The 14,593-nt window shown below is 44.8% G+C and overlaps 1 protein-coding gene across 1 annotated transcript in view; it reads left to right on the top strand.

The window, feature by feature from the left end:
• The first annotated feature begins 7,942 nt into the window (after nucleotides 1–7,942).
• Nucleotides 7,943–14,593, top strand: part of LOC140204656 (uncharacterized) — a 73,483-nt gene continuing 66,832 nt past the window's right edge. Inside the window, 3 exon segments of the mRNA XM_072271352.1 lie at nucleotides 7,943–8,004; nucleotides 8,459–8,600; nucleotides 12,403–14,528. Of these exon segments, the coding sequence (XP_072127453.1) occupies nucleotides 13,092–14,528 (1,437 nt within the window). The 5' untranslated portion in view covers nucleotides 7,943–8,004; nucleotides 8,459–8,600; nucleotides 12,403–13,091.

Below are 14,593 nucleotides of genomic sequence, written 5' to 3'. Positions count from 1 at the left end.
GTTGCAATACAATACTTTCCTCTAAAGTATGCGAGCCGAATAGTGGGTAAATCTTCAATGGAGCAGGGTCAGGAACAAAAGAGGGTCCTGCACAAATCAGGGCTTTAGGGCTCTAGATGTGGTGGAGGATAATTTATAGGGAGTAGAAGAGGAAATCAGACCAGGAGGATGAGGCTACAAATGAAAGATAAGCAACATTTGGAAACTGATTGATGGGAAAATTAGGTTTATTTCTGCAAAATGCTGGAGGAACTCAACAAGTTAGGAGAGGAATAAAACTGTTTCAGGCCAAGACCCTGCACTACGCCTAGACTGTTTATTCCTCTGCTTAAATGCTCTTTGCCTTGCTGAGTTCCTGCAGCACTTTGTGTGTGTTGTTCGATATTTCTAGGAGCTGCAGAATCTGTAGTTTTATAAATTGCGTTTTATGCCAGCATTGGTAAGTGGATTGGACTTCGACTGAATGCCCGTTGACATTGAGTATATTGTTTGTGGGAGCTTGCAGTGTTAGAACTGCTGAGTTTTGTACAAAGAAAAAACCACTGACTGTTTTTGAGACATGTGGCGTGGAACCAAGGCTTGCAGATACAGTACATTCAATGCACCTTGCTGATACAGAAACCTCCATACCTCAGAATCCGCCTTCGGCACGCAGGAGAATCACAAATACTGCGCATGCGCTCAGTGGACACCAGACAGAGGAGGATCGACAGTGGGCAGGGACGGGTCACTGAGCGGTGATTTCATCAGCACCGGCATCCACACCATAGCTGAGGGACAATTGTTGCAAGCCCACACCCAGGGGCATTCCCTGTCCTTTCCTTTTCTCTCATCCCCACAATCCATACCTGGGCCCCAGGGAGCTTTCTGCTGATGAGAGAGGGTGCTGCTGCCATTTCTGCCGCACATCGCTTCGCTGGGACAATGACCAATAGACAGGTCTTTAGCTCATGAGCATTTCTGAGTAGAGAGTCTGCCATAGGTCACACTTCCCAGGTCTTCCTCTGCCAGTCTGTAGGGCGTGTTAGGAAGTGCAAGTGGATGGAATTATCAGACACTGCCAAGCTCCAGCTGTCCAAATCCAAGGAAAACAGAACAATTTCCTTCCATCAGCTTTAGGTTTTGGGAAAATCACCTTTGTTTTCCCTCCTCTTGTTCTGGACCTTTCTCCACATGAGAATATGTTTTGTACCAGTCTCTCTGATAGTGATAGCAAACAACTTTGTTCTAAGTAAAAAGAGACCTGCAGCTTTCACATCACAAAAGTGCTACACTCCAAATAGAAAGACAACTGCCCTCCCCTTCATATTCATTGACATTACCATTGATGAGTTCACCACCATCAATCAGCTGGGGGGGGTTATTTCACCACCGTCAACCCTTGGGGGCAAGTGATCATAATATGATAGCATTCACCCTGAAATGGGAGAAGGGGAGGCTAAAGTCAGATGTATCATTATTACAGTTGAGTAAAAGGAATTACAGAGGCATGAGAGAGGTATTGGCTGGAATTGATTGGAAAAGAACACTGGCAGGGATGATGGCAGAGCAGCATTGGCTGGAATTTCTGGAAGCAATTTGGAAGGCACAGGGTATATACATTCCAAAGAGGAAAAGGTATTCTAAAGGAAAAAACCGTGGCTAACGAAAGAAGTCAAAGTCAAAACGAGCATATAACAGAGCAAAAACTAGTGGGAAGTTAGAGGATTGGGAAGCTTTTGGAAACCAACAGAGGCAACTAAAAAAGTCATTAAAAGTTAAAGATGGAATACAAAAGTAAGCTAGCCCATAATATTAAATAGGATACCAAAAGTTTCTTCAGATGCATGAAGTGTAAAAGAGAGGAGAGAGTGGATATCGAACCGCTGGAAAATAATGCTGGAGAGTTAGCAACAGGGACAATGAAATAGTGGACAAACTGAATAAGTATTTTGCATCACTGTGGAAGCTACTAGCAGTATGGTGGAAGCTCCAGGAGTCAGGAGTCATGAAGTGTGTGAAATTAACATTACTCAAAAGAAGGTTCTTGGGAAACTGAATGTGCTGACTTTGGAAAGGGGTCAAAGGAGGATCATGAAAATGATTCTGGGACTGAAAGGTTTGTTATATGAAGAGCATTTGATGGCTCTGGGCCTGTATTCACTGGAATTCAGAAGAGTAGGGGTGGCCTCATTGAAATCTAGCAAATAGTGAAAGGCCTTGATAGAGTGAATGTGGACAGGATATTTCCTTTGGTGGGAGAGTCTAAGACCAGAGGACAGAGCCTCAGAATAGAAGAGTGTCCGTTTTAGAATGGAGATGAGGAATTTCTTCAGCCGGAGACTGATGAAACTGGAATTTGTTGCCGCAGGCAGCTGTGGGGGCCAAGTCTTTGTGTATTTTTAATGCACAGGTTGATAGATTCTTGACTGGTCAAGGCATGAATGGATACAGGGAGAAGGTAGGAGATTGGGGCTCAGAGGAAAATGGGATCAGACATGGTGAAATGGCAGAGCAGACTTGGGCCGAATGGCCTAATTCTGCTTCTATATCTTATAGTCTTAAGCGTCAAAGCAATAAGAAGCTATCCAGGATCAGCCGTGTAATATCATGTGCTCTTTGTAGCGCTGAGGGACATGATCAGAATCTGAAATAATACTAATGGAGAGAGACAAACTGAGCCTCGTCACAGACTGAAGACAGGCAAGAATGGACCATTCTAATACAGACAGACAAACAGTCAGAGAACTGGATGGTTAGTCAGTTAGATGATCAGGAGTTGTTCCTCCAACTTGGGTTGAACCTCACTGTACTGTAACAGTGTGATGTCAGACATCACCATCGAGAGTAAAATGATCTAACCTGAAAAGCTGTCCTTCACCTGTTGATGTCTTTTGTAAATCTTTTTACAGGTTGGAAATGACAAAGAATCTGTGTACAGGAATCTCAAACACAATAACACGTCAGTTCCAATGTCCCTAGTCAGGTACTTAAGGAGTGACCACATATTTCCTTTGTAACACCAATATATCTGTTGTTGATCCTAGGAGATGAAGAAGTGTCTCATCCCAGCTGGAAACATGCTTTGTGTCTGAAAAGAGGACAGGAAAATTTTTAATTGGGGAAAGGCAAATTATGAGGCTATAAGGCTAGAACCTGCGGGTGTGAATTGGGATGATGTTTTTGCAGGGAAATGTACTATGGATATGTGGTCGATGTTTAGAGATCTCTTGCGGGATGTAAGGAATAAATTTGTCCTGGTGAGGAAAATAAAGAAAGGTAGGGTGAAGGAACCATGGGTGACAAGTGAGGTGGAAAACCTAGTCAGGTGGAAGAAGGCAGCATACATGAGGTTTAGGAAGCAAGGATCCGATGGGTCTATTGAGGAATATAGGGAAGCAAGAAAGGAGCTTAAGAAGGGGCTGAGAAGAGCAAGAAGGGGGCATGAGAAGGCCTTGGCAAGTAGGGTAAAGGCAAACCCCAACGCATTCTTCAATTATGTGAAGAAAAAAAGGATGACAGGAGTGAAGGTAGGACCGATTAGAGATAAAGGTGGGAAGATGTGCCTGGAGGCTGTGGAAGTGAGCGAGGTCCTCAATGAATACTTCTCTTCGGTATTCACCAATGAGAGGGAACTTGATGATGGTGAGGACAATATGAGTGAGGTTGATGTTCTGGAGCATGTTGATATTAAGGGAGAGGTGGTGTTGGAGTTGTTAAAATACATTAGGACAGATAAGTCCCCAGGGCCTGACGGAATATTCCCCAGGCTGCTCCACGAGGCGAGAGAAGAGATTGCTGAGCCTCTGGCTAGGATCTTTATGTCCTCGTTGTCCAAGGGAATGGTACCGGAGGATTGGAGGGAGGCGAATGTTGTTCCCTTGTTCAAAAAAGGTAGTAGGGATAGTCCGGGTAATTATAGACCAGTGAGCCTTACGTCTGTGGTGGGAAGGCTGTTGGAAAAGATTCTTAGAGAGAGGATCTATAGGCATTTAGAGAATCATGGTCTGATCAGGGACAGTCAGCATGGCTTTGTGAAGGGCAGATCGTGTCTAACAAGCCTGATAGAGTTCTTTGAGGAGGTGACCAGGCATATAGATGAGGGAAGTGCAGTGGATGTGATTTATATGGATTTTAGTAAGGCACTTGACAAGGTTCCACACGGTAGGCTTGTTCAGAAAGTTAGAAGGCATGGGATCCAGGGAAGTTTGGCCAAGTGGATTCAGAATTGGCTTGCCTGCAGAAGGCAGAGGGTGGTGGTGGAGGGCGTACATTCAGATTGGAGGATTGTAACTAGTGGTGTCCCACAAGGATCTGTTCTGGGACCTCTACTTTTCATGATTTTTATTCACAACCTGGATGTGGGGGTAGAAGGGGGGGTTGGCAAGTTTGCAGACGACACAAAGGTTGGTGGTGTTGTAGATAGTGTAGAGGATTGTCAAAGATTGCAGAGAGACATTGATAGGATGCAGAAGTGGGCTGAGAAGTGGCAGATGGAGTTCAGCCTGGAGAAATGTGAGGTGGTACACTTTGGAAGGACAAACTCCAAGACAGAGTACGAAGTAAATGGCAGGATACTTGGTAGCGTGGAGGAGCAGAGGGATCTCGGGGTACATGTCCACAGATCCCTGAAAGTTGCCTCACAGGTGGGTAGGGTAGTTAAGAAAGCTTATGGGGTGTTAGCTTTCATAAGTCGAGGGATAGAGTTTAAGAGTCGCGATGTAATGATGCAGCTCTATAAAACTCCGGTTAGGCCACACTTGGAGTACTGTGTCCAGTTCTGGTCACCTCACTATAGGAAGGATGTGGAAGCATTGGAAAGGGTACAGAGGAGACTTACCAGGATGCTGCCTGGTTTAGAAAGTATGGATTATGATCAGAGATTAAGGGAGCTAGGGCTTTACTCTTTGGAGAGGAGGCTGAGAGGAGACATGATAGAGGTGTACAAGATAATAAGAGGAATAGATAGAGTGGACAGCCAGCGCCTCTTCCCCAGGGCACCACTGCTCAATACAAGAGGACATGGCTTTAAGGTAAGAGGTGGGAAGTTCAAGGGGGATATTAGAGGAAGGTTTTTTTTACTCAGAGAGTGGTTGGTGCGTGGAATGCACTGCCTGAGTCAGTGGTGGAGGCAGATACACTAGTGAAGTTTAAGAGACTACTAGACAGGTATATGGAGGAATCTAAGGTGGGGGCTTATATAGGAGGCAGGGTTTGAGGGTCGGCACAACATTGTGGGCCGAAGGGCCTGTACTGTGCTGTACTATTCTATGTTCTACGTAAATGAAGTTTTCTCTTTGAACTCAGTGAGTCCACTGGAACCGGGGTGCTGAGAACACACCAGCATTTGCTGATATGTTCTGTCTGTGGGAAGCGATTCATTCTGTCATCCAAGCTGATGATACAACAGAAAATTCATAGCAGTGAGAAGCCGTTCACTTGCTCTGCGTTTAGGAAGAGATTCACTCACTCAGCCGATCCGCAGACACCAGTGAGTTCACAAGGAAAAGACTGCTCAATTGTTCTGTGTGCAGGAAGAGATTGACTGTGTCAGCTGATCTGCTGACACTCGAGTGAGTTCACACTGAGGAGAGATTGTTCTCCTGCTCAGACTCTAGGAAGGAATTGACTCAGTCATCTCATCTGAAGGTACAAACGTTGTACATCAGTGACTTTACACTGGCAAGAGACCGTTTGCCTGCTCAGACTCTGGGAAGTATCTCACGCGATCATCTGACCCACAGGCACACCAGTTCACACAAGGGAGAGAACGTTCACCCGTTCCATGTGTGGGAAGGAATTTACTGAAATATATAAGCTCTTGGTACACCACCGAGTTCACACTGGGGAAAAAAAAACGTTCACCTGCTCTGCATGTGGGAAGGAATTCACTCAATCATCTCAGCTGAAGCTACATCAGCAAGTTCACACTGGGGAGAGGCCTCTCCCTTGCTCTGAATGTGGGAAGGGATTCACTCAGTCATGCAAGCTTGTGGCGCATTACTGCGTTCACACTGTGGGAAGAGTTTAAATAAGCTGCATGCTGGATATTTAACCATCACAGTTGCTGAATCCAGAGGCAAGTTCACAAGTGACTGTTGTTGTTAAACTGCGATTATTGCTGCTGCTCACCACCCCCGGTTCTGCACCCTGGAACTGAGACTGGGAGGAGTTTCTTCTGCTGATGTTCACATTTAATGGGAGAGAAGAGAAATTGCCTTTAAACTCATGACAGAGCATAGGCAATTTCTTTTTTACAAGGTTGAGTTGCTAGCTTGACGCTCAACCCAGCATGGATGGAAAGCATGCACGGGAGCCAGCTGGATTCGAACTCAGGACCTTGCGCCCCAAAGTCCAGCGCTGATGCCACTACGCCACCAGCCGGCAACATTTAATGGGACTGGAGTTTAATATTTAGGATCTCTGACAAATAAATCAGTTTTATTTTAAACTCTCTCTCATGTACTTAGTGAAATTACATCACACCCAGTGCACATTAGGGCAGTGGTCCCCAACCACCGGGCCGCAAAGATGTGCTACCAGGCTGCAAGGAAACGATATGATTTAGCGATATGAAACAATATGAGTCAGATGCACCTTTCCTCATTCCCTGTTATACACTGTTGAACTTGAATACCTCCACCCACCCCCCACCCTTGTCGGCTGGTCCGCAAGAATATCGTAAATATTAAACCGGACTGCAGCGCAAAAAAGGTTGGGGACCCCTGCATTAGGGAGTCAACTCGGCTCAGCTGGTCCTTGCCAGTATTTCTGTCCCACGGCATTTCTTTTAAATCCTTCCCTGTGATTCACCTCTCACTCTCCCTGTGGTGATAGGTTCCAAACAGTTACCACCCTGTGAGTGAAGAGGTTTCCCTTGATTTTCCTGCATGACTTTCTGCAGACTGAAGAAGACAAGCTGACTGCACCTGTTGTTTGTCCCTCAAATCTCTGGGCCGAGGAAGAATAACATTAGTAGTTAAACACCTTATTCCCTGTCTATTTCAACATCATGGGTCATTTTCACTTCATCCAAAAGGCAGTGTCTCACACAGCAAGGTTGTTGGAATACACTGTATTCCAAAATCTGAAAACAGAACATGGAACATTAATTTGGGGATGTTCAATGGAGCAGGGTGAGAAACTAGAGGCAGATCAGCACAGGGCTGAGTTTCTGTCTTTGCACAGTGGGAGGTGTAAGAGAAAATGACGAGCAGTAGGGGTGGCAATGAATGACAGAGTGGCAACATTTGGAAGCTGAGTGACAGAAATAAAATTAGATTGATTTTGACTGTTGGCACACACAATGGCAGTAGACATTTGAATGTATTGCTTGTGGAGGCTTGCTGTGTTACTGGCAGGGAAGAGACTATGTTTGTAAATTCTTTCAATGACACCATTCTTACCTTGAAACCTCTGAGCTCAAGAATGTACTATCACTGTGAATTGAGTGGGCAGGTACCGAGAACAAAACCAAAGGATTTGTGACTCACGTAAAAAGTATAATGTGATTTATCTTGCATGAAGAACTTACAATGTATCTGCAAGTTAAGCCAGTAAACGATTTTCTACCAATTGAAGTGGAACATTAAGATCAGGTCTGATGACAAGAACCAGCTGATATCCATATCTTGGTAGTTAATGGGAATACCTGAGACTGAGACCTCAAAGAAAGTGTTCACTCCAAAGAAAAAAGCTTGCTCTACGTGTCTTCATAATACATGCTTTCTAATCTTGGCAGTACCCTCTCTAATGTTTCCACATTTTTCCAATACACAGAACAGAACATTCTGCTCCAAATGTGGTCTAACCAGGATTTTGTAGAACTGCAACATTATCTCACTGGTCTGGAACTCATCCTTGACTAATGAAGTCCAACACACAAAACGCCTTTTTAACCACCTTTAACTTGCGTGGAAAACATGAGGGACCTTTAGATGAGGATCCTAGTATTGCTCTGTTCCTCCACAGTGCTAAAAGCTTGGCATTACCCACGTATTCTGCCTTCAAATTCGTACTTCCAAGGTAAATAACTGCACTTTTCCAGAGGGAACCATCATGATATGTTTGCACCTTCTGTCCACTTGGGGCTCAGCAAGGGGAGAAATGTTACCATCACAAAATCCTTGAGGAATTCAGCAGGCTGTAGGATCTCACCCGAAACGTCGACTGTACTCTTTTCCATATGCTGCCTGGCCTGCTGAGTTCCTCCAGCATTTTGTGTGTGTTGCTTTTGGATTTCCAGCCTCTGCAGATGTTCCCTTGTTGATGTTGTTACCGTGGCAGAAACCCCTGTAAACGTTACGCTGTGGTTTACAATTCCCTCTAGCTTCTTACCTCTTCTCACCTGTCTATCATCTTCTAGCTATCTTGCTTCCTCTCCCCTAGTACCTTTTTTATTCTGGCGTCTTCTTCCTTCCTTATCAGACCCGAAGAAGTGTCTCGGTCCAAAACTTTGAGTGTTTATTCATTTCCATAGATGCTGCCTGACCTGCTGAATTACTGCACCATTTTGTGTACGGTGACCTCGCGAACAAATGCGCATGCGTAAGGGGTCCTAGTGGTGCCCGGACATCGCGCATGCGCTCAATGGGCACCAGGCTGAGGCGGATTGGCAGCAGGTAGGAGTGGGTTCCGGCGTCCACACCCCGACTACAGGACAATTGTTATGTCCGGACCCACCGTCTCGGTCCTTTCCCTTTTTGATGTCTTTTGTAACTCTTTACAGCTTAGAAGTGACAAAGAATTTGTGTACCATAGGAGCAGAATTTTCCTCTCAGCCCCGGTCTCCTGCCTTCTCCCCGTATCCCTTCATGCCCAGACTAATCAAGAATCTATCAATCTCTGCCTTAAATATACCCAATGACTTGGCCTCCACAGCTGCCTGTGGCAACGAATTCCACAGATTCACCACTCTCTGGCCAAAGAAATTCCACCTCATCTCCGGTCTAAAATCTCCTCCCTATTCTGAGTCCGTGTCCTCTGATCTCAGACTCCCCCACCATAGGAAACATCCTTTCCGCATTCTCTGTATCGAGGCCTTTCACCATTCGATAGGTTTCGATGGGGTCATCCCTCATTCTTCTGACTTACAGTGAATAAAGGCGCAGAGCCATCAAATGTTCTTCATATGGCAAACCTTTCAATCCTGGAATCATTTTTGTCAAACAACACACACATCATTTTTGTCAAGCTCCCTTGACCCCTCTCCAATTCCAGCACATCCTTTCTTAGATAAGGGCCCAAAACTGCTCTTAATACTCACCGGTGCCTTATAAAGCCTCAACATTACATCCTTGCTTTTATATTCTAATCCTCTCGAAATGAATGCTAACATCACATTTTTTGCCTTACCACAGACTCAACCTGCAACTTAACCTTGAGGGAATCCTGCACAAGGACTCCCAAGTCCCTTTGTATCTCAGACTTCTGAAAACTTGTCTCTAGTTGGAAAATAGTATGCACTATTATTTCTTCTACCTAAGTGCATGACCATACAGTTCTGACAGTGTATTCAATCTGCCACTACTTTGCCCATTCTCCTAATCTAAGTCCTTTTGTTGTCTCTGTGCTTCCTCAATACTACCTGCCTCTCCACCTGTCTTTGTATCATCCACAAACTGTGCCACAAAACCATAAATTCCATCATCCATATCATTGACATATAAAGTAAAAAGAACTGGTCCCACACAGACCCTATGTGGAACACCACTAGTCACTGGCAGCCAACCAGAAAAGGCTCCCTTTATTCCCACTCTTTGCCTCTGCCAATCAACCATTTATTTATCCATGCTGGAATCTTTCCTGTAATATCATGGGGTCACAGCTTGTTAAGCAGACTCGTGTGGCACCATGTCAAAAGCCTTATGAAAATCCAAGTTCAGAACATCAACCGATTCTCCTTCGTCTCTCCTTCTTGCTATTTCTTGAAAGAATTCCAAAAGATTTGTCTGGCAGGATTTTCCCTTGAGGAAGCCATGTTGCCTCCAAGAACCCTGAGACATCATCCTTAATAATCGACTCCCAACATCTTCCCAACCACTGAGGTCAGACTAACTGGACTGTAGTTTCCTTTCTTCTGCCTCTCTCCCTTTTTGAAAAGTGGAGTGACATTGACATTTGCAATTTTCAGTCCTGTGGAACCATGCCAGAATCAATTGATTCTTGAAAGATTATTACTGATGCCTTCACAATCTCTTCACCAATATCTTTCAGAACCCTTGGATGTAGACCATCAGGTCCAGGTGACTTATCTACCTTTAGACCCTTCAGCTTCCCAAGCACCTTCTCCCTCGTAATCCAATCACAAGAGAAAATCTGCAGATGTCCTGCTGAATAGTCTTGTCCCAAAATGTTGACTGCACTCTTCTCCATAGATGGGGCCTGGCCTTCTGAGTTCCTTCAGCATTTTGTGTGTGTTGCTTCTCCCTAGTAATGGCAGCTTCACTCACTTATGCCACTGCAACACTCGAACTTCCAGCATACTGCTAGTGTCATACTGCACAATGAAGACTGATACAAAATATTTATTCTGTTAGAACATAGAACAGTACAGCACAGTGCACGATGTTGTGCCGAACCAGCTAAAGAACCAAACCCAAACATAAATCTCTCCTACCTACATAATGTCCGTATCCCTCCATCTTCCTTGCGTTCGTGTGCCCATCCAAATGTCTCTTAAAAGCCTCTAATTTATTTGCCTTTACCACCATACCAGGTGGCGCATTCCAGGCATTCACTGAGTAAAAAAAAAACACTTCCCTTTGAACCTACCCCTTCTCGTGTTCAATGCACGCAGGGTAGACATTTCAACCCTGGGAAACAGATATTCCCTGTCTACTCTATCTATACATCTCATAATCTTATAAACCTCTATCAAATCTCCCCTCAGCTTCTGACACAACAAAGAAAACAACCCAAGTTTATCCTGTCTCTCATGATAACACATGCCCTCTCAACCAGGTAGCATCTTGGTAAACCTCTTCTGCACCATTTCCAAAACTTCAATATCCTTCTTAACTATACAATACTTCAGATGTGGCCTAACCAGAGTTTTATAAAGTTGCAACCTAACCTCTCTCCCACCATTTCTTTGACCTCTGCAGCATCATTTTCTAGTAGTCCAATGTCTACTCTCACCTTTCTTTTATATATATCTGAAGGATCTTTTCATATCCTCCTCAATATTACAGGCTAGCTTCCATTTATCTTCCAATTTATTTTTCATCATGACTTTCTTAGTTGCTTTCTGTTGATTTTTAAAAGCTTTCCAATCCTCTAACTTTTGCTCTATTATATGCCCTCTCTTTGGCTTTTATGTTGACTTTGACTTTGACTTCTCTTGTCAGCTATGGTTCCATCATCCTGCCTTTAGAATACTTCTTTGGGATGCATCTGTGCCATGCCTTCCATATCGCTCCCAGAAACTCCAGCCATTGCTGTTCTGCTGTTGTCCCTGCTTGTGTTCCCATTCCAATCAATTTTTACCAGTTCCTCTCTCATGCCTCTAATTTCCCTTTCTCCACTGTAATACTGATACATCTGACTTTAGCTTCTCTTCAAATTGTAGGGTGAATTATATCATATTATGATCACTGTTTCCTTAGGGTTCTTTAGGCTCGCTAATCAATTTTAGTTCATAAAACAACACAAGATCCAGAACAGCTGATCCCTAGTGGGTTCAATCTGCACTTAAAAAGCCATCTTGTAGGCATTCCACAAAATCCCACTCATGGGATCCAGCACCAAACTGATTTTACCAATCTACCTGTACATTAAAGTTCCCCATAACTATCGTAACATTGCCATTTTGGCATGCATTTTCTATCCCCTGTTGTCATTTTTAGACCTCATCTTTATTACTGTTTGGGGGTCTGTATGTAACTCCCATTGAGGTCTTTTTACTCTTGCAGTTCCTTAGCTCTACCCACAACAATCCTGCACTTTGAATCTTCGTCACCTCTTTCTAAAAATTTAATTTACTTTTTTATCAAGTCACACCACTCCCTCTCCCTATCTGCTTGTCCTTTTGATACAAAGCGTATCCTTCGATGTTAAGCTCTCAACCATAATCTTCTTTCAGCTATAATTCAGTGATGCCCACATCATACCTGTCAATCTGACTGCGCTATAAATTCATAGACCTTATTCCGTATACTGTGCATTCAAATATACCACCTTCAGTCCCGTATTCAACCCTCTTTTCGATTTTGACCCTGTTTAACATTTCAACCCATCCCATTGACTGCAATTTTGCTTTGTCCCATCATCAGCTTGCCCTTGCAAGCAGTCACACTACACATTGACTCTTGAGTACAGGGATCTCAATCAGAACAAGACATCAGTTTTGCTGCCTCTGTCCAATATTGATGGAGTGACCAGATATTTCCTTTGTAAAACCAATATATCTGTTGTTGATCCTAGGAGATGAAGAAGTATCTCATCCCAGCTGGAAAGGTGCTTTGTGTCTGAAATGAAGTTTTCTCTTTTAAATTAGTGAATCCACTGGAACTGGGGTGCCAAGAACACACCAGCATTTGTTCACTAGAGATCAATTCTTCAACTGCATTGACTGGACAAGGGATTCCTATGTCTGACATCTGACTTGATGAATTGCTGGAGAACTGATAGCAGAGAGACATCATTCTTCATCTCTCAGTGTGGAATTCTCTCACTCAGCGAGATCCTGACACACCAGTAAATTTATAGAAGAGAGAGGCCATTCACTTGCTGTTTGTGTGGGACAGGATCTACTCAGTCATCCAGTTTAAAGATACATCAGCAAGTTCATACCGTGGTGAGATGGTTCACCTGTTCTGTCTGCAGGAAACAATTCATTCAGTCATCCAAGCTGACGATACATCAGAAAATTCACAGCAGTGAGAATCTGTTCACTTGTGTAAAAAGAGATTCACTCACTCAGCTGACCCTCACACAAACCAGTCAACTCACAGAAACTTCCAATTATTCCATGTGGGAAGAGATTCACTGGGTCATCTGATCTGCTGACACACAAGTGACTACACATTGGGGAGAGGCCATTCAGCTGTTCAAACTGTGGGAAGGGATTCAGTCGGTCATCTGTCTGATTGGTACACCAGTCAGTTCACAGTATGGAGTTGCCATTCACCTGCTCAGACTCTGAGAAGGCATTTCCTGAGTCATCCCACCTACAGTCACACCAGTCAGTTCACATTGGGGAGAGTCCGTTCACGTGCTCAGACTGTGGGAAGGGATTCTCTCATTCATCCAGTCTATGGAGACACCAGTCAGTTCATACTGGGGAGAGACCATTCACCTGCTCAGAATGTGGGAAGGGATTCACTCGATCATATAACCTATTGGCACACCAGTCAGTTCACATTGGGGAGTATCTGTTCACCTGCTCAGACTGTGGGAAGGGATTCACTCACTCATCTCAACTGAAGGTACACCAGCGTATTCACACTGGTGAGAGGCCATACACCTGCTCTGACTGTGGGAAGGCATTCGCACGCTTATCCAGCATACTGAGACACAGGCGAGTTCACACTGGGGAGAGGCCATTCACCTGTTCCGTGTGTGGGATGGGATTCATTGGATCATCTGAGTTATTAGTACACCAGCGGGTTCACACTGGGGAGAGGCCATTCACCTGCTCCGACTGTGGGAAGGGATTCACTCAGTCATCCCAATTACTGGCACACCAGTCAGTTCACACAGGGCAGTGGCCATTCACCTGCTCAGAATGTGGGAAGGGATTCACTGCTTCATCTCAATTGAAGGTACACCAGCGAATCCACACTGGGGAGAGGCCGTTCACCTGCTCTGAATGTGGGAAGGGATTTATTCGGTCAAATGAACTGTTACAACACCAGTCAGTTCACACTGGAGAGAGGCCATTCACCTGCTCAGACTGCGGGAAGCGATTCACTGGGTCATTTGAACTTAAGGTACATCAGCGAGTTCACACTGGGGAGAGGCCATTCATCTGCTCTGAATGTGGGAAGGGATTCACTCGGTCATCCTATCTACTGGCACACCAGTCAGTTCACACTGGGGAGAGGCCGTTCACCTGCTCAGACTGTGGGAAGAGATTCACTGGGTCATCTCAACTGAAGGTACATCAGCGAGTTCACACTGGGGAGAGACCATTTACCTGCTCAGACTGTGGGAAGGGATTCACTAGGTCATTTCTAGTTAAAGTACATCAACGTGTTCACACTGGTGAGAGGCCGTTCACCTGCTCTGAATGTGGGAAGGGATTCAGTCAGTCATCCCAACTTCTGAACCACTACCGAGTTCACACTGGGGAGAAACCATTCACTTGCTCAGACTGTGGGAAAGGATTCACTCGGTCATCTCAACTGAAGCTACATCAGCGAGTTCACACTGGAGAGAGGCCATTCGCCTGCTCATACTGTGGGAAGAGATTCACTTGGTCATTTCAAGTTAAGGTACATCAGCGAGTTCACACTGGGGAGAGGCCGTTCACCTGCACTGAATGTGGGAAGGGGTTCAGTCAGTCATCCCACCTTCGGAAACACTATGGAGTTCACACTGGGGAAAAAGTTTAAACAGGCTGCATGCTGGATGTTCAACCATCACAGTTACTGAATCCAGAGGCGAGTTCACT

Source organism: Mobula birostris, chromosome 11, assembly GCF_030028105.1.
Source record: "Mobula birostris isolate sMobBir1 chromosome 11, sMobBir1.hap1, whole genome shotgun sequence".
Classification (NCBI taxonomy): domain Eukaryota; kingdom Metazoa; phylum Chordata; class Chondrichthyes; order Myliobatiformes; family Myliobatidae; genus Mobula; species Mobula birostris.
The sequence above is the reverse complement of the archived record's forward strand: the minus strand, read 5'-3'. Positions and strand labels throughout refer to the sequence as shown.